Source organism: Erythrolamprus reginae, chromosome 5 (genome assembly GCF_031021105.1).
Source record: "Erythrolamprus reginae isolate rEryReg1 chromosome 5, rEryReg1.hap1, whole genome shotgun sequence".
In the NCBI taxonomy this organism is placed as follows: Eukaryota; Metazoa; Chordata; class Lepidosauria; order Squamata; family Dipsadidae; genus Erythrolamprus; species Erythrolamprus reginae.
Genome location: NC_091954.1, coordinates 109,870,930 through 109,890,648, shown reverse-complemented (window position 1 = coordinate 109,890,648; position 19,719 = coordinate 109,870,930). Strand labels below are relative to the sequence as shown.

General features: G+C 42.1%; 1 protein-coding gene across 1 annotated transcript; it reads left to right on the top strand.

Annotated features, from left to right (window-relative positions):
• Nucleotides 1-2,296: 2,296 nt before the first annotated feature.
• Nucleotides 2,297-14,273, top strand: LOC139168211 (fetuin-B-like). Its single transcript, XM_070753722.1, has 7 exons — nucleotides 2,297-2,568; nucleotides 3,547-3,654; nucleotides 4,702-4,789; nucleotides 10,163-10,332; nucleotides 10,795-10,908; nucleotides 11,881-11,967; nucleotides 13,733-14,273. Exons 1-7 carry the CDS (start codon nucleotides 2,362-2,364, stop codon nucleotides 14,000-14,002), a joined length of 1,044 nt encoding a protein of 347 aa, XP_070609823.1. The 5' UTR covers nucleotides 2,297-2,361; the 3' UTR covers nucleotides 14,003-14,273.
• The last annotated feature ends 5,446 nt before the right edge of the window (nucleotides 14,274-19,719 follow it).

Genomic DNA, 19,719 nt, shown 5'->3' with positions numbered 1-19,719 from the left:
GTCATGTGATCATATTTTTGTCACCTTCTGATAAGCAAAGACAATGGAGAACCCAAATTTACTTAACAACCAGCAGTCAACATATTACTTTCCATAGCCTGTTGCAGTATTTCTTTTAATCAGCAGATCGCTTACCAAGACTTCTTTGTCTTTTTTCTCCCATCTTTTTTCTTCTTTAATAAGAAACTCTTTATTTTAAATCCTTGTAAATAATATAATGTTTTCTTCTAATTGTTATTCTTTTATTTTTCATTCTCTTTGACTCCCATCAAATCCGTTTATACAACTCTGATGAGGTATCCCAGAAGGAAGTTGAACTTGGAATGGTTCAAAATTACGACCAAGCCTCAAATCTACGGTACTTATGGCCTGATTCCGAGGTTTACCTCATCCCACACTCATCTGACCACAATTTATTTTACCATTTTTCTGCATTTCAGACCCTAAAAAAGCATCTGGGGTATAATTGGTTCAGTTAATACTCACAGCATTTGCTTAATAGCTACCCACAAAAAGGTCATAAAATAAGGTCTAGTCACAAGGTGATTCACTTAATGACTCAACAATTTACAACCATAACTCCAGGCTTGTTTTTAATTTATACAAAATATTTACTATATTTAAGGTAAATATTTTGCAAAGACTAAAAAAGAGAACCTGGAGTTATGGTTGTAAATTATTCAATCATTAAGTGAATCACCATGTGACTAGACCTGATTTTATGAGCTTTTTGTGGTCAGCCATTAAGCCATTACCTTATGGTTGTAAGCTGAGGACTAACCATGATAACTTTGGAGGCATTGTTCTCACCCACCTTGATTTTGCAATTGTATCCAACCCTTTCCCTCTGAGAACTCATGGCTGTCCATAAGGCACCACAAAATTTTAACTTAAATCTAACCAATACTGTAAATAGGTAAAAAAAAAACTGGACACACATACAGCCTGGGAGAAACCCCTCTCAGCAGTAGCGACAACGAAAGAGATTTCGGAGTCTTGGTGGATAATCAACTAAACATGAGCCAACAATGTGCAGCAGCAGCCAAAAAAGCCAATACAATCCTAAGCTGCATCAACAGGGGAATACACTCCAAGACCAGGGAAGTCTACTACGCCCTGGTCAGACCACACCTGGAGTACTGTGTTCAGTTCTGGTCACCACACTTCAAAAAAGACATTGAAACTCTGGAGAAAGTGCAGAAAAGAGCAACCAAAATGATCAGGGGTCTAGAAACCAAGACTTGCGAAGAGAGACTGTGGGAACTGGGCATGGATAGCCTAGAGAAAAGGAGGGCCAGAGAGGACATGATAGCAGTCTACAGGTATACGAGGAGTTGCCACAGAGAGGAGGGGATCTCTTTATTCTCCAGGGCACCGGAGGGCCGGACAAGGAACAACAGCTGGAAGCTGACCAAGGAGAGATTCAACCTGGAAATAAGGAAGAACTTCCTGACGGTCAGAACGATCAACCAGTGGAACAACCTACCAGCGGACGTTGTGAACTCCAATACTCTGGACATTTTTAAGAGGAAATTGGACTGCCATTTGGCTAGGATGCTATAGGGTTCCTGCTTAGGCAGGGGGTTGGACTTGATGACCCGCATGGTCCCTTTCAACTCTAACAATAAATAAAAATAAATAGATAAATATAGATTGAATTGAGAAATTATGGCAAGACCACAGTCATCCATTGCCTCAAACTGCACTGTACCAGTTCATGATAAACTAGTCATCTAGAAAATACAGAACTTGGGTATTTGGGAGCAGAGAGATAAAGACATACGTTTAGTTTGCCTTCATATCTATGGATGTGTTATAATTGGCGGCTCTTTCAGTCTCAGACATTTTGCAAGGAACATATCAAGCATTTTCTGATCAGACCATGTCATTTTATTGCTAATAATATGCACAGTATCAAAAAATATCTTCTGTCCATATGGTCAATTGAGCATACTTCAACTCTTTCAATATTTTGCTAATATTTATGGTCAGCCTAGGAACATCATCCAGGGTCCACTTAAATAAGGCAGCCAATACATGTAACATGTAAGTGCATCCAGTTAGGTATAAATTTGATATAAATGTCCACTTTTATAAGAGGAACGGAGGGATGAAGAGAGGTCTTATATAAATTGAAAAACCTTAGATGAACCTTAGATGAACATTCTCCTGCCAAACTATATATTATGCAATCTTCACCTCAGAGGTTGAAGTTTAAAAGTGAGGCACACCATGCAATGGAAGAACAAACATTAGCTATTGATTTCAAAGTATATATAGAAAGGCAAATCTCTGTCAGAGCCTTGCTCCCTCAGTGTAGCTGTAGTTGCTGTCTTCTCTGATTCTGCAAAAATTTCCAAAATGGCCCTTTTCATTTCATTCTTTATTGGGATACAGCTGCTTCACTCTGTGGTTTCTATTCCATTCACTCAATTTCTTCACCCATCATGCAACTCTTTGGAGGTAAAGGCTGCTGCAGAAGTGGCCCTCAACAAACACAATGAATATAATGCAAACAGGTACATCTATGGCCTGCAGCGCATTTTTAATGCCTTCGAAATATCCGAGGTAAGGTCTGCTCTTTCTATTGCCTTTTTTCTCTCCTTGCATTTAGCACTCGCCATTCTGGTGTCCAGTCATGGTAGCACTAATGTATTTGGGCAGGGGGGAAAATCGACAGAATCAATGGGGCAATGTACTCTCTGTCCAAGACATTTTAAGATAATCATTTGAAATCAGTTTCGTGATGATACATATTCAGACTTGCTAGGATTAAAATTAATGTTTTGCCACATGTGCAGTCAGGTGGTAGGGAAAGCAAGCAGGATGCTTGGCTGCATAGCTAGAGGTATAACAAGCAGGAAGAGGGAGATTATGATCCCGCTATACAGAGTGCTGGTGAGACCCCATTTGGAATACTGTGTTCAGTTCTGGAGACCTCACCTACAAAAAGATATTGACAAAATTGAACGGGTCCAAAGACGGGCTACAAGAATCTATATACTGTATAATTTGGAGGGCAGAAGGAAAAGGGGAAACATGATCTGGAGGACAGAAGGGAAAGGGGGGACATGATTGAAACATTTAAATGTGTTAAAGGGTTAAATAAGGTCCAGGAGGGAAGTGTTTTTAATAGGAAAGTGAACACAAGAACAAGGGGACACAATCTGAAGTTAGTTGGGGGAAAGATCAAAAGCAACATGAGAAAATATTATTTCACTGAAAGAGTAGTAGATCCTTGGAACAAACTTCCAGCAGACGTGGTTGGTAAATCCACAGTAACTGAATTAAAACATGCCTGGGATAAACATAGATCCATCCTAAGAGAAAATACAGAAAATAGTGTGAGGGCAGACTAGATGGACCATGCAGTCTTTTTCTGCCGTCAGACTTCTATGTTTCTATGTTTCTATGTTTCTATGTAACAAACCATCAGGAGTAAACAACCTCCTGTCTTTATTGAAGGTTACTTCCTTTACATCTAATGTGCTAATGGTGATTAACTTTAAGCCTTGCGTTTTCAAGTGTTTCTTTTGTCCCTGGCAGGATGATTATTCTATTTTCTACCTCGTTTTGGATGTGGTAGAAACCAAATGCCACAGCTGGAGTAAGAAATCGTGGAAAGAGTGCGAGTTTAGAGAGCTACACGAGCTTGTAAGTAATGGATCTCCTTATTTAAAGAACTATTTGCAGGATTTGGAAAGAAGTAAAATCTGAGTTTTTAAACTTGTTTGCAAAGGAGGCTAAGGGAGTCACTCTACCACTTGCCATGTGGTAACAACAACCCTCTCTTTTGAGAACACTTTCATACTTCTCCTTTGGCTTTTCTGTGTTCCCTGACAGTTTCCTGCACTTAGTTGTCATTTCAAATCAATGGAATTCCACATGTGAATCACAGCATTTGAAGGGAGGGAAGCGAACCCCGACTCACTGCAGGAACTCAAAAAATAGCTCATAGTTTCTCTTAGCAGGCCAGTCCCACCCTCCTACAGCTCTTACACCTAGGAAGGGTTCTCCAAATATTTTACTCTACAACTTAAACTGATTCTTCTGTGTCTATACCCTGAAAGGAGAAGAAGCAGTTGTTGGACAGCTTCTTAAACCTGCCACCCGCCCAAAAAGGAAGCAAGCACGCCTGAACCCCTAGGTTCAACTTCAAAAGGACTCACATCCGACAATCTCAGGTGCAGGGATTCCTCGAGGGCTGAGCGTCTTTCAGACAATAATCTCCACTCCTCCAACCCTTCCCTGGTTATGGCTGATATAATACCTGAAACCAATCTGGGCACATCTCTGAAAGGGAACACACCTCTCATAGCCCAGCCAGGTCTCAGTTAGGCATGCCAGGCCTCCCCCTCCTCCAAGAGCATGTCTGGGACCAGAGGGGCCTTGTTGACAATTGACCTGGCATTCAACAACAGCAGCCCGAAACCAGGGCCCTGACTTTCCGTGTTGCCAGCTCTACCGGATGAGCCCGAGGAAGTAGAACAAGTAATCACTTTTAAACAGTGAGCCCTTGTTCCCCGTGAGTGGCCTACCCCCTGGCTCCTGCCATGCCTGCCTCTCCCAGTCATTACTGTAATGCTCCAGCTCCCCCACCCCCCCAAGAATTCCACCCCACCCCACCAGTCTCCCCCATCCCTGGCAGGCTCGGCATCACATTCATACCAACCTAATGCAAGCTACTTTCTCTTGTTTTAGATGTTTGGCCAATGCAAAGCAATAATTAAGATGTACAAGAATTCAAATGAGACATCCTGGTATGAAATTTCCTGCATCACACGACTTCGTATGTATATTTTTATATGTATTTTCTGCATAAAAATTTGCATATATATGTATGTATGTATGTATGTATGTTTGTTTGTTTGTTTTTATATGTCGGATCACCCTGGTATATTAAAGGAACGTCACAGCTCCTTTTTGCCTCTAGATCCAACCCAGCACCATTTCAAGGCAGTTAATTTATTTATAGCCGACAACTATATTCTGTATGTGTCAAATGTTTTTTTAGCTGGAATTTTAAAATTAAGGGAGACTAGGATGGTCCCATTTCGGCCTTGTTCTGGCCTCATCAGCTAGCCACACCCTTCCTTACTGGGATTTGATCCGGTGGACTCTGCCTTGTAAGGCAGAGAATTAGCAGTTTGAGCTATCAGATCAGATCTCTTCCAGCTCTGTACCAGGGAGGGGCTATATGTTTGTTTGTTTCTTTCTTTCTTTCTTTCTTTCTTTATTTGTTTGTTTGTTTTTATATATATATATATGTCGGATCACCCTGGTATATTGAAGGAACATCACAGCTCCTTTTTGCCTCTAGGCGATCCGACATATTAAAAAAAAAAAAAAAAAACATATAGCCCCTCCCTGGTACAGAGCTGGAAGGGATCTGATCTGATAGCTCAAACTGCTAATTCTCTGCCTTACAAGGCAGAGTCCACCGGATCAAATCCCAGTAAGGAAGGGTGTGGCTAGCTGATGAGGCCAGAACAAGGCCGAAATGGGACCATCCTAGTCCTTGTTCTGGCCTCATCAGCTAGCCACACCCTTCCTTACTGGGATTTGATCTGGCAGCCTCTGCCTTGTAAGGCAGAGAATTAGCAGTTGAGCCAACAGACCTGATCCCTCCAGCTCTGTACCAGGGAGGGGCTATATGTTTTTGTTTTTGTTTTATGTTTTTATGTTTTTTCCTTCAATATACCAGGGTGATCCGACATTAAAAAAAACATATAGCCCCTCCCTGGTACAGAGCTGGAGGGACCATTTCAAGCCAGATCGAATCCCAGTAAGGAAGGGTGTGGCTAGCTGATGAGACCAGAACAAGGCCAAAATGGTTCCATCCTAGTCTCCCTTAATTTTAAAATTTCAGCTAAAAACATTTAATACATACAGAATATAGTTGTCGGCTATGAATAAATTAACTGCCTTGAAATGGTCCTAGGTTGGGCCTAGAGGCAAAAAGGAGCTGTGACGTTCCTTCAATATACCAGGGTGATCCGACATAAAAAAACATACAGCCCCTCCCTGGTACAGAGCTGGAGGGATCAAGGTCTGGTGGCTCAACTGCTAACTCTCTGCCTTACAAGGCAGAGGCTGCCAGATCCAGAACAAGTCCGAAATGGTTCCATCCTAGTAACCCGGTGTTTAAGATTTTTTTGCCTCTTCTTCCGAACTATTTTCACCTTACGAACCCAAGCCGCTGCTGCTGGGATGAAGGGGTTTCTTTTTTCCCCCTTTTTTGAAGAAAGAAAGGGGAGGGGCGGCTTGGAGGGGGAAAGACTACATTTTAAAAAGTAGGAGAACAGCGTGCTTGCAGGCACTGAAAGAGTGTCTTTTGAAGAAAGAAAAGGGAGGGGCGGCTTGGAGGGGGAAAGACTTTGCAGAGAACAGCGTGCTTGCAGAGGCACTGAAAGAGTGTGTTTTGAAGAAAGAAAAGGGAGGGGCGCCCCCCTTGCCTTTCTTCCTTCCCACTCACCCTTTAGCCTAGCCTTGCTTCTTCCACCCGCCCCCTTTAGCTGCTCCTCCCTGCCCTCTGTTCGCCTCTCTTCTAAAGTTTGGGATTTTCCTGAAGGATTTGCATGCATTATTTGCTTTTACATTGATTCCCATGGGAAATATTGTTTCATCTTTCGAACTTTTCACCTTACGAACCTCCTCCTGGAATCAATTAAGTTCGTATCATGAGGTACCACATATATATATATATACAGTGGAACCCCGACATAAGAGCTGCTCTACTTAAGAGCAACTCGAGATAAGAGCTGGGAGGGGAGAGATATTTTTGTTCTACTTACAAGCCCAAATTCGAGATACAAGCGCCAAGGAGCTGTCTCCTGAAGCCAAACGCTAACTTCCGCGTTCGGCTTCAGGAGACAGCTGCGAAGCGGCGCGCGTGTTTTAAAAGGTTGCAGCCGGCCTGGGGGGCTCGGGGGGGGTGCTTGCAGCTTTCTTTCTTGCTCTTTTTCTTTCTCTCTTTTACCTTCCCTTCCTCTATTTCTTTTCTTTCTCCTTCCCACCTTCTTCCCTCCCTCCCTCCCTTCACTCATTCCTCTCTTACTCTCCCCTTTCATAAGTTTCCTTGCTTCCTTCCTCTGTTCCTGTCCCTTCCCCCTTTCTTTCTTTCTTTCTTTCTTTCTTTCTTGCTCTTTTTCTTTCTCTCTTTTACCTTCCCTTCCTCTATTTCTTCTTTTCTTTCTCCTTCCCACCTTCTTCCCTCCCTCCCTCCCTTCACTCATTCCTCTCTTACTCTCCCCTTTCATAAGTTTCCTTGCTTCCTTCCTCTGTTCCTGTCCCTTCCCTCTTTCCTTCCTTCCTTCCCACCCTCCGTCCATTCATTCACCCATTCCTCTCTTGATCGCTTAAAGCCGGTCCCTGGTGCAAAAAGGGTTGGGGACCTCTGTCCTACAGGATTGGGTGGCAGAGAAGTTGAACATATGTAAATTTAAAAGTTTAAGAAAGTTTACAAGTTAAGTGAAAGAAACTTCATTATTCATTTATATGTACATGTACATTTCTTCATTAAAAACATGTCTTTCTGCATAATTTAGACTAACTTTGTGAGTTTTTTGAGGGCTGGAACCAATTAAAATTATTTACATTAATTCCTATGGGGAAAAGTCGTTCGAGATAAGAGCTGCTCGACTTAAGAGCCCAGGTCCGGAACGAATTAAACTCGTATCTCGAGGTACCACTGTATATATATAATATATATATATATATATATATATATATATATATGTGTGTGTGTGTGTGTGTGTGTGTGTGTGTGTGTGTGTGTGTGTTTGTGTCGGATACATATATATATATATCACATGTTTTTTGCTGAAATTTTTAAAATTAAGGGAGACTAGGATGGCATATATGAGCATATATAACTTGTAATCCCATTTTACTCTGTTTCTCATCCACAGATACAGTTTGGCCCATACTTTTCTTTTCTTTTTTATTAATTTTTATTCATTATAAAAAAGGGAAAAAACAAACATAACACATAGGACATAACAAAACATTAAATGAGCATTTCCAAAATGTGAGCTGCAGGTAGTATACATCACAAAAGTAAAAACTTAATGCTGTGACTATAAAAAGTGGTTTTCATGAATATATCAAGTTAATATATAGTAATTTATCACTAAGCAGGGATAATATATATAAGTTGAGATTAACATAATTTACATTTTCATTCTTATTTTGGCCCATACTTTTCTACAGTGAAGAGCTACCAAAGTTTTTACTACTATACTGTGGGCATGGTTTATGCAGGACGCCCTGCATTTTCTTTCAACATCTTTCAGTGCAAATTGGGTGCTCTTGGGTAGAACTCAGTAGCTAACCCTTGCTTTTCTATATATTTTTGTTGCAAACTTCTGCATCTTTCATACACTTTTTTGTGTGTGCACTTTCTACTAATATTTTTTTCTTAATGTATTATTCTCTAAAACTTAACAAGGTACCGTACATTAACTTTGACAAGTTATTTCTTACTATAGATTATTTTACTTTCTTGTTTCATATTGTAACTTTCTAACACCAACCTTCCATTAAAAATTTAGGAGTAGAAATGTTTGGGAGAAGCACAAACATTGAGAAATGAGCAGAAATTGCTAAGCAACTACTACATACTCTAGTTTCTTAGTTAGGTTTATTTATTTATTTATTAGTTGGATTTGTATGTATGTTTAAAAATGGTTACTTATGTCTCAGTCTGTTTTGCAAAACAACCTGCTTTGATTCTTATGCAATTCAGTACATGAGATCCTTAGCAATTAATGCATCGTTCAGGTTTTACCAATATGGTTTTGTCAACAAGAAAGTGAATTGTGTGAACTAGAAGTTGTTGCAAATGTATTCTGAAATTTATATGAAGCAGCATCTCCTTTATCTGATCTTAATCTATCATGGAATAAAAGTTACCTTAGCATTGGTATATTCATTATCAAATATTATGTTCTAGAACAGGGGTCACTATTCCTGCTAAGGTGCACAGTCCCCCTTGGCACACTTAGCACCAGCCTTCAGCGCAGAGGTTTTTTAACCCTGCCCAGGAGCCAATCACCTACCTTTTGCAAAAACAACCTTCTACATGGACTCAGACAGCAGGGCGGTGGGAGAGGAGGCGCTGGATGTGAGGGGTTTGCAAGTGGCCACCCCGCACACACACCGTGGCAGAAGGCAAGCATGGCGGTCAGGAGGTTGCTGTCAGGGCAACAGGGGCCCGCTGGTAGTAAAAATTTTGGTAGCCATTCACTGTGGGACCCTGCCAGTTTAACAACCCCTTCGGTTGTCTGCACGCTTGCATGTTTGATGCAATCAGTTACAGAGAGTAGAGAACAGTTAAGTTTCATTTCAGCAGAGTTCAGAGTGGAAGAATACAGAAAAGAGACAGGAACCAGAGCCAGCCTTGAGCTTCTCAGTTTCGATTCTCTGCACAGACTCAGAAGTACTGTTGGCTGACTCACTATTGGCTGACTGAGTTGCTATGCCTATTCATTGACTGACTTTATTTACCATTGGCTCTCCCGATTATGAATATTCTAAAAAAAAACTTACCTTCCACATTACTGCTGGGGAGCAGCTTTAATATTTTATTTTTATTTTATTTATTACATTTGTATGCCGCCCCTCTCCGTAAACTCGGGGCGGCTCACAACAATAACAAGAACAATGTAAAAAACAAATCTAATATTTTAAAAAACACTAAAAACCCCATTATTAAAAGCAACCACACACACAAACATTCCATGTATAAACTGTATAGGCCCGGGGGAGATGTGTCAGTTCCCCCATGCCTGATGACAGAGATGGGTCTTAAGAACTTTACGAAAGGCAAGGAGGGTGGGGGCAATTCTGATATCTGGGGGGAGTTGGTTCCAAAGGGTCGGGGCCGCCACAGAGAAGGCTCTTCCCCTGGGTCCCGCCAAACAACATTGTTTAGTTGACGGGACCCGGAGAAGGCCAACTCTGTGGGACCTAACTGGTCGCTTTGCCACATGAATCAGCTGAGAAGATATAGATCAGTAACGTGCAGGGATGGGTGGGCCCAGGTGATGGTCAGAGCATGGCTCTGATGAGATACAGGTCAATTTTCAAGCTGATCAAAGCTTTTTGATTCTAATGTACAAGTTCCTATTCAAATGCCTTGTCTCACTTTTTCAAATGATAGGTTTTTTCTATAGAGAGCCGAGACCTGGTTGTGCTGGCTGTCCAATTGTCCAAGATCCTTCTGAAGAAAGATTTCAGAAAATAGCAAGACAAAGCCTGGCCAAATTCAATGCCGAGAATGGCCATCATCATTATTTTGCCCTTTATAAGGTCACCAAAGCAAATTCACAGGTAAAGTTGAGGTGGAGTATTTTTGAGCAAGAAAGTTAATGCTGTCTCCTTGATTTGTATAGAGACTGCTACAGAACCCAGGGTGTCTGTGAAAGGTAGAAATGAAAAATAACAAATATAATTTCAGCAGAGGGCAATTGATTTCTACATTACTGCCAAACAAATAGACAGATTCTCAAAATCTGTAGATATCTGATTTAAATAAAATGTTCATGCGCCAGAGGGCTTCCCCAGCACTTCCAATTTCCCAGATGGATGGGACTCTGATCATTCTTCAATGTTGCCTTCCATTTGATTATTGAATGTGTTTGTGTCCTCTTCTTGATAACATTTGACATCCTACCAGTTTTCCTAGTGCTAAGAATCATAGGGATTCCCTGTAAGACTTCAGGCACCCAAGATAATGAGGAATATTTCCTGCAGACAATGTGACCTACTCTAAATGCTTATGATTTTCTATAGGTGGTTCATGGTATTTTGTACAATGTCGAATTCACCGTCCAGGAGACTTCCTGTCCTAAAAGTACACCTGTCTCTGACATCACTCAATGCCCTTTCCTCCCAGGGCAAACTTCAGTAAGTATGCACAATGTTGCATAAAACCTAATCTTACATCATGGCTCAATGCATGTCTTCTAAAGAACCAAATTTTACATACTCATATCCATTGATGGGCAGCAGCCGGAATGCCTGCAACCGTCGTTCCACTGGGGAAAACAGAGCACGTAGGGTCCCTCCAGTTGCAACAGGGTGTGAATGCGCATACACGGGCAACCGGAGCGATTCCAATAGAAAATTACCGCTGTTCCCCCTACTCTTGTCCTGCTCGCCTCTCGCTCCAGCTACCCCCCACCGCTGGTACTGCCACCATTCACCTCCATTCACCCTTCGCTCACCCCTTGCTCGCTCCCCCACTGCGTGCGTTGCCGCCATTTGCTTCCATTTGCCCCTTGCTTGCTTCTCGCGCAGGCTCTCCCTCACCGCCCATTCGCCCCTTGCTCACTTTTCATTCCAGGACCTTAGATAAGCAGCATATAAATGTAATAAATTAACCCTTAACAATCTGTTACAGCTGGTTTGCATTTCAATTCAAGCATAGTAATTCATTATGTTCTAAGCCAACCCAGGAACCATAAAGTTAAATTCTAAAATTTTGCAGGAGTATTCTACAACAATCAAAGAGTATATAATTATAGAGTTATAATTATTAAAATAACAAAATTAACATCCGGAACAGCAAAATGCATTTCCTATTCTGGAAAATTGACTTCAAGAAATCCGTAGAATGGTTTTATTACTATTTTAAAATTCTAAAAAGTATAGAAGAAGAATTCAGCTTTGCCATGGCGGCTCCATCCACCCTAATGGGACAACAGAAATGGTCATTCTGATGAGAAATGATGAGTTAATGACAGGGAGAAATGGAGACGGCCCTTTGATATAGAACACCTGATCAACCATATCCAGTGCTATACCACGGCATATAAGAAATTGTGGCAGTTTAAATTTCTGGAATTTTGTTGATGAAAACTTCCTCCTTTGTTCTAGGACAAAGCTGTGTGCAAAGGCTCTATGATAATAGGCGGAGCGGATGGAGATTCTAAATCGGTCACTGCAAATTGTGAAATATTTCCGGTAAGTTCTTTAGACACCTAACATTTGCAGAAAATACTTATTCCTGAGTTAATAAGCATAGTTTATTTTTTAAAACACATTGACTGGACTTCACCCAGGAAACCAACAGATTTCTCAGTTAAATAATAACTCAGTACATGACTACTTAAGACCTGATTTAATTAAGCAGGCAGATGAAAATCTCTTATAAGATTTTTGTGTAATTTATTTATTTATTTTATTTATTTATTTATTGGATTTGTATGCCGCCCCTCTCCGTAGACTCGGGGCGGCTCACAACAATAACAAGAACAATGTAAGAACAAATCTAATAATTTAAAAAACACTAAAAAAAAACCTTATTAAAAGCAAACACACACACAAACATTCTATGTAATGTAATTGTAAATGTATGCGGGGGAAAATCTTGAGCGATAGCAATAGCGTTTGGGCTTATATATCAACCCATAGTTCTTTACAGCACTTTTAGCGGTTTATAATGTAAACATTATTTGCATATTGCGCCCAACAATCCTCATTTTACCAACCTTTCAAAGATTGAAGACTGAATGAAACTTCAGTCCTGTCAGCATCAAACTCCAGGCTGTGGGCAGAATTTGCCTGCAATTCTAGATTCCAACTTGCACCGCTAGGGCAGATAGCCAGTAGCTGCATAATGGATGGAGAAAGATACTCAGAAGGGATTCTGCCCAGTTAATTTGGCTGTAAAGAAGAGGGGACATTTGTACCTTCAGATTTGAGAGATTTTCTTGATGTATCCATACAACAAAGTAGAATTGGCTCATCTGGACATGTTTCGTGTCCATCCTCCTAGCAAGACTAAGGATAATTAGGGTCTACATATGAGGAAGTACAGCTGGAAAGGTTTTTTCTTTATTTATTTGATTTAGAATAGAATGGAATGGAATGGAATAGAATAGAAAAGAATATAATAGAGAATAGAACAGAATTGAATAGAATTTTATTAGCCAAGTGTGATTGGACACACAAGGAATTTGCATATGCTCTCAATGTACATAAAAGAAAAAGATACATTTGTCAAGAATCATGTGGTGCAACACTTAATTGATTGTCATAGGGGTCAAATAAGCAATGAAGAAGCAATCAATATTAATAAAAATCTTAGGATACAAGCAACAAGTTACAGTCATTCAGTCCTAAGTGGGAGGAAAAGGATGATAGGAATGATGAGAAAAACTAGTAGAAATAGAAGTGCAGATTTATTAAAAAGTCTGACAGTGTTGAGGGAATTATTTGTTTAGTAGAGTGATGGTGTTCTGGAAAAAACTGTTCTTGTGTCTAGTTCTCTTGGTGTACAGTGCTCTGTAGCGACGTTTTGACAGTTTGTGTCTAGGATGCGAGAGGTCAGTAAATATTTTTCCCACCCTCTTTTTGACTCGTGCAGTATACAGGTCCTCAATGGAAGGCAGGATGGCAGCAATTGTTTTTTCTGCAGTTTTTATTTAGTATTTTATTTAGTATTTATTTATAGTTTGTGTTGGAAGGGACTCTGTGAGTCTTCTAGTCCAACCTCTTGCTGGTGTAGGAGACCCTATACCATCCCAGACCTATGACAGTCCTGTCTCTTCTTGAAAGTCTCCAGTGTTGGAGCGTTCATGACCTCCGCAAGAAGACCATTCCACTAGTTGATCGCTCTCAAATTATGAACATCAACTGTCTTGAACATTTCACAAAAAGAGTTAACACAATGTATAATCTAAATATGCTAAACCGCCTGAACAACTTTTTGTTATCTTTTGTCTAGTCTGAACACCAAGAGCAGCACCATCCTCATGCCACAGAAACACCAGCAAAACAGAAGGAGACAGTGGTACAAGGGGTCAACAAGCGTGCTGTGCGCGAAGTTCAGGAGCCAAATCCAACCTTTATCCCCACTCTTGCTCCTCATTCATTCCATCGAAACATCCCTGCCTTCCCCGAAGGGTTTTCACGATCAGATTCATGCCCAGGTGAGGTCACAATAGAGATCCCTGGTCTAGGTCTAGAGTCACCACCACAGGCTGAAAATTCCTAAAGAAAGAGTGATGGACAACACTGAAAACTTTACTCAGGAATCTGTATCCCCTCCGTCCCTTCTTCCCTTCCTTCCTTCCTTCCTTCCTTCCTTCCTCTCTCCCTCCCTCCCTTCCTTCCTTCCTTCCTCCCTTCCTTCCTTCCTCCCTCCCTCCCTCCCTTCCTCCCTTCCTCCCTTCCTCCCTTCCATCCTTCCTATTACAAGAAAAGCAACTGCTTCTCTGCTTAAGGAAATATAAAAATCATTCAATATCAGAAACTGTGCAACATGACTTTGTAGTGGTTGTTCTAAAAATCAAGATTTTTTCCACCTCATTTATTCCTTTGAAACAAACACGCATCCCATGCAGAAGACCCTGAGAGAATGGAAGGCAGAAAAGTTAAGATCATTAGTAGCTTTCAACATTCTCACAAATATATTTACAGTTATTATGGACACCTGATTTTTCCATGGATGCTTCAGAACTTGGAGAAAATGATCTTTGAATTGGGTCGTAGAATTTATTTGGCATATAGAAATCCAAAACACTTCTTTACTTCTCATAAGCTGCCTAAAACTTCAGCAAAATAGACAATATTACAAAGTGCTAAGAAGCTATTTAGATGGGGGTTTGCATGTTGACTGGGGAATTCTGAGCATTGAAGTCCACACATCCAGCTAAGGTTGAAAAACGCTGATTGATACCATTGCTCCAACTCATGGCTTAGTGCAGGAATCCCATTTATGGCATGCCAGAAAAAAGTCCTCTACATTTTTCTTGAATATATGCAGTGAAGAAGACCCAAGATCTCTCTTGACCATTGGTCATCTAATATTGTCACAAGCGCCCTTCACAAAGGGTTAATTCTGGAAATTTGGAAGCTTCTGCACCATTCATTCATTCATTCATTCATTCATTCATTCATTCATTCATTATTTAATATATACCCCTCCATCATGGACAACCTCAGTGTTACATTCTCAGACTGAAGCACATAGGCTTCAGTCAGGTCCTCAATTCTGGAAGGAAAATACTGTGTGCTGATTGGCTACCCCTGTGATGGCGAACCTATGGCATGCATCCCGGAAGTGGCATGCAGAGCCATTTCTACAGGTACACGTAGTGTCGCCCCTTGCTCTTCTGGTTTCTGGTGTGCCAGCCAGCTGGTTTTCATGCGCACAGGCATGCCAAAAACTGGAAGAACAGCCACCCTTTGCGCATGTGTGTTCCAAGATGATGATCTTCCTGTTTCCAGAGTATGCATGTGGCCAGCTGGTCTGGTTTCTGGTACTCGTGCAGCTGGTCTGGCAGATCCTGAGATATGGGAAGGCTGCTATCGTGTATCCCCTCGTCCTTCTTTTCATTAAACTAGCCATGCCCAATTCCTGCAACCTTTGACTGGTGGTGTCTATAATATCCTTTCCCTTCCTGTATGAATGGGATAGGTTGATGTGATGGAGCAAAGGCCAGTTCCCTACGGCCTCATGGTCCTATGCCAGGTAGGTAATAAACAACAGCTTGAATTAACTCCAGAATAACAGGCTTGGAAGGGACCTTGGAGGTCTTTTAGTTCAACTCCTTGCTCAGGCAGGAAACCCTATACCGTTGAGACAAATGGTTGTCTGAATAAATGAGCAGGATCTGTGCAGAAGGCTGAAATCTACGGGACAGCTGATGTAAAGTAGCTATCAAAATCTACCATCCTGCAGACTTTGATCTTCCCCAGAAGCCCTCGTGGCAATAACCACAAGTGGGTGGGATCACACTGCATACTAAAGCATGAAATATGGACTCAAAATTCAACATATTAAGCCGGAGAGAAGCAAATCACAATATGGCTTAGGTCAATATGTGTACTCAGTCATTCCTTGGTGGTCTCATGTGTGAATTCACTGGTGTACAAGTGTTTTGAGCCATTGAACTGAAAGGAATTTAATCTGGTCTCTACCCATTTGCAGCAGAGATGAGAAGCCTTCATTTCTTTTTTAAACATCAGAATTCAATGTATGGATACCCACCTTTAAATTTATGCAAAATGTCCCTTTCTAGCCAACATTATCATTACCCTTTACGATGCTGGAGTTTCACCCTATTTTACCCCTTGATTCACAATCTCCTGGTTCTAAAATGCCAGACATACCAAAAAAACAAATATCCCTTTGAACTTCTGGAATTTACTTTTTCCATCAGAGGATCTGTAGTTGTACAAACCATGTCAGCATTTTGTTTATTGTGGAAATGCACCAAGCCGAGGAATGATAGTTCTGGAAGATTTCAACAGTGCAAGAAGAAAGAAGGATGGGGGGGGGGGGGTGTGACACTCAATCTAATCAATAAACTTTGCAAAGGAGGCTATGTTTTGCCATGTTTCGGGTTGCTAATTTTCATGTGCCACAGGTCTTCATTTAGTGACTGTTCAAAGTTACAACAGCACTGGGAGAAAAAAGTAATTTATAACTGTCTTTCACAAGATTGTTGGAGCATCACCATTGTTGAGTTCAGGCACTGAAGAGTCACGATGCAACTAGTGACAACAGCTCTTTTTATTTCAAGATAGTGTGACTCCAGCAAAAGCCCCAGTCGGCAGCTCCTGTTCCAATAGGAAGCTCCAGCTGAGAGAATCAATCAATGATGAGCAGCCTCTGCTCAATACAGAAGAACTTTTTGTCAACTTGTTAACTTATACGTAAATCCCAGGACACAAGAACCATGGTCACATTCAAAATTTGGATGCTTGTTCATATTCATAAGTAAGGAGTTGCTGATGCAGTTCTACAGAGGAATTATTGAGTCTGCCATCTGCATCTCTATAACTGCCTGGTTTGGTTCTGCAACCCAATAAGACCGCCACAGATTTCAAAGGATAATCAGAACTGAAAAAATAAAAATTCTGCCCACCTGCCTTCCATTCAGGACCTGGGTACTGCATGAGTCAAAAAGAGGGCCATGAAAATATCTACAGACCCCTCACATCCTGGTTATAAATTGTTTCAACTCCCACCCATGCTACAGATCACTGCACACCAAGACAACTAGAAACAAGGATAGTTTTTCCCTGAATGCCATCACTCTGATAAACAAATAATTCCCTCAGCACTGTCAAACTATTCACTAAGGCTGCATTACTATTACTATTAGTCTTCTCATTGTTCCTATCGTTAGTATTGGGTGAACCGAACTTGCATAGTTCGGGTCTGTGCTAAATTTGCGGGGTTCGGTATACCGAACCTGAACCCGGACTTTTCCAGAAGTCCATCTTCAGGTTCAGCGTTCGCTCGAACACCACGGTGGGTGGGAGGGGGAGGCAGGGAGGGCTCTGAGGCTCAAGCCACTGACTTGGCTTGAGAGGGCAGGAGGGGCAATTCCAGACGCGGACCCTGACCTTCCCCCCAGCGCTTCGCTTCCCGCTGGGCCAGAGGGGTGGGGAGGCAGTTTCTGCCAGGCGGTTATTCAGGATCCCGGCTGGCAGCTTCAAGCGGGCGGTGGGCCGGAGGGGTGTTGTGGTTAGCTCTGGCCTAGCTCCTGCCCCAAGGACTGTTCACAACACTGTTCAAAGTGTTGGTTATGACCTATAAAGCCCTTCATGGCACCGGACCAGATTACCTCAGGGACCGCCTTCTGCCGCACAAATCCCAGCGACCAGTTAGGTCCCACCGAGTGGGTCTTCTCCGGGTCCCGTCAACTAAACAATGTCGCTTGGCGGGACCCAGGGGAAGAGCCTTCTCTGTGGTGGCCCCAGCCCTCTGGAATCAACTCCCCCCAGAGATTAGAATTGCCCCCACCCTCCTTGCCTTTCGTAAGCTACTTAAAACCCACCTCTGCCGCCAGGCATGGGGGAATTAAGATTTCTTCTCCCCCTAGGCCGTTACAAGGGTATGCATGGTATGTTTGTATGTGTGTTTGGTTTTCTATATTTAGGGGTTTTAATTTGCTTTTAGTATTGGATTATTATTGTATATTGTCTATTATTGCTGTTAGCCGCCCCAAGTTTTCGGAGAGGGGCGGCATATAAATCCAATAAAACTTGAAACTTGAAACTGTGGATGTGGGGGAAACATCCACATGCTGCAGGCCTGTTTTGCCCCCAGTGGAATCTGCTGATGAAGGCTCCTCTGACCAAGAAGACATGAGTGACAGGGAGGAGGAGAGTGGGGCAGACAGCTCAGAAGGAGATCAATTATCTAGCTCCTCTTTGGATTCAGAACAAGAGTTAATGATACAGCCACGCATGCGGAGAGCGATGCATAGGCAGCAACAACTGAGAGATTATTATCAAAGAAAATGAGGCCACCTGTAGTTGGGTGGGGCTGTGGTTATTAGTGAGGCTGCTATAAATAGCAGCCTGTGGGTTTGGCCATTGTGGAGGATTATCTGATCGTTGTGTTTCGTGACTGCTTTACTGACTTTGACCTTTTGTGTGCTGATTTTTCCCCGCTTTGAAACTAAACCAGAGCAAAGTGTGTTTCACTTTGTGAAAAAAGAAGGACTGTGAATTACCTCACAACTGCAAGCTAAGTATCTCAGAACTGATAAGGGAATTGTACAAATTACCAGTTTGTTTGGAGATGAGTGCTCTTTGCTATACCAAAAGAGGGCTTAGTTTAACTGAGTTTTCATTATAAAGAACATTGTTTTCAATTTTCAAACATGTGTGTGTCTGAAATTTGTACCTGTGAATTTTTGGGAGGAATGTACCAGAGAGCCCGACAGAACAAGGGGGAGGCGGGGAGGGCTCTGACTCTGGGGGGAGGGTGTCAGGCTCTCGGTCATCACTCGCTTGATGGAGCTGACACCTCCCCCCCCCCCAGTGCTTCGCCTCACGCCGGGCAAGAGAGCTCAGGAGGCAGGTTCTGCCGGGCCAGCTTCTGAGGATCCTGACGGGCAGCTTCAAGCGGGGAATGGCCAGGAAGGGGAGGCAGGGAGGGCTCTGACTCAGAGCCCACCCTGCCTCCCCCTCCTGCCCACCGCCTGCTTGAAGCGCTGAGGGGGATGTCAGGCTCCCAGCCATTGCCCGCTTGATGGAGCCTGACACCTCCCCCCAGCTTTGCCTCCTGCTGGGCAAGAGGGCTCGGGAGGCAATCTATATCTACAGTATTGTTTAAATTTAGGTTAAAATTATGTGGTGCCTTATGGACAGTCATGAGTTCTCAGAGGGAAAGGGTTGGATACAATTGCAAAATCAAGGTGGGTGAGAACAATGCCTCCAAAGTTATCATGGTTAGTCCTCAGCTTACAACCATAAGGTAATGGCTTAATGGCTGACCACAAAAAGCTCATAAAATCAGGTCTAGTCACATGGTGATTCACTTAATGACTCAACAATTTACAACCATAACTCCAGTCTTTTTTATATATATATATATATATATATATATATATATATATATATATATATATATACACAAAATATTTACCTTAATATTTTGTATATAAATATTTACCTTAATTAAGGTAAATATTTTGTATACATATTTTTTAAGAGCCTGGAGTTATGGTTGTAAATTGTTCAATCATTAACTGAATCACCATGTGACTAGACCTTCCGGGTTCGGCGTTCGGGAGGCTGCTGGGAAGCCCCCCGGCTGTTTTAAAAGGTGACAGCCGGACTGGGGGGCTTCCCAGCAACCTCCCGAACCCCGAACTTTTGCCGAACTTCCGGGTTCGGGGTTCGGGAGGTTGCTGGGAAGCCCCCCCAGCCCAGCTGTCACCTTTTAAAACAGCCGGGCGGCTTCCAGCA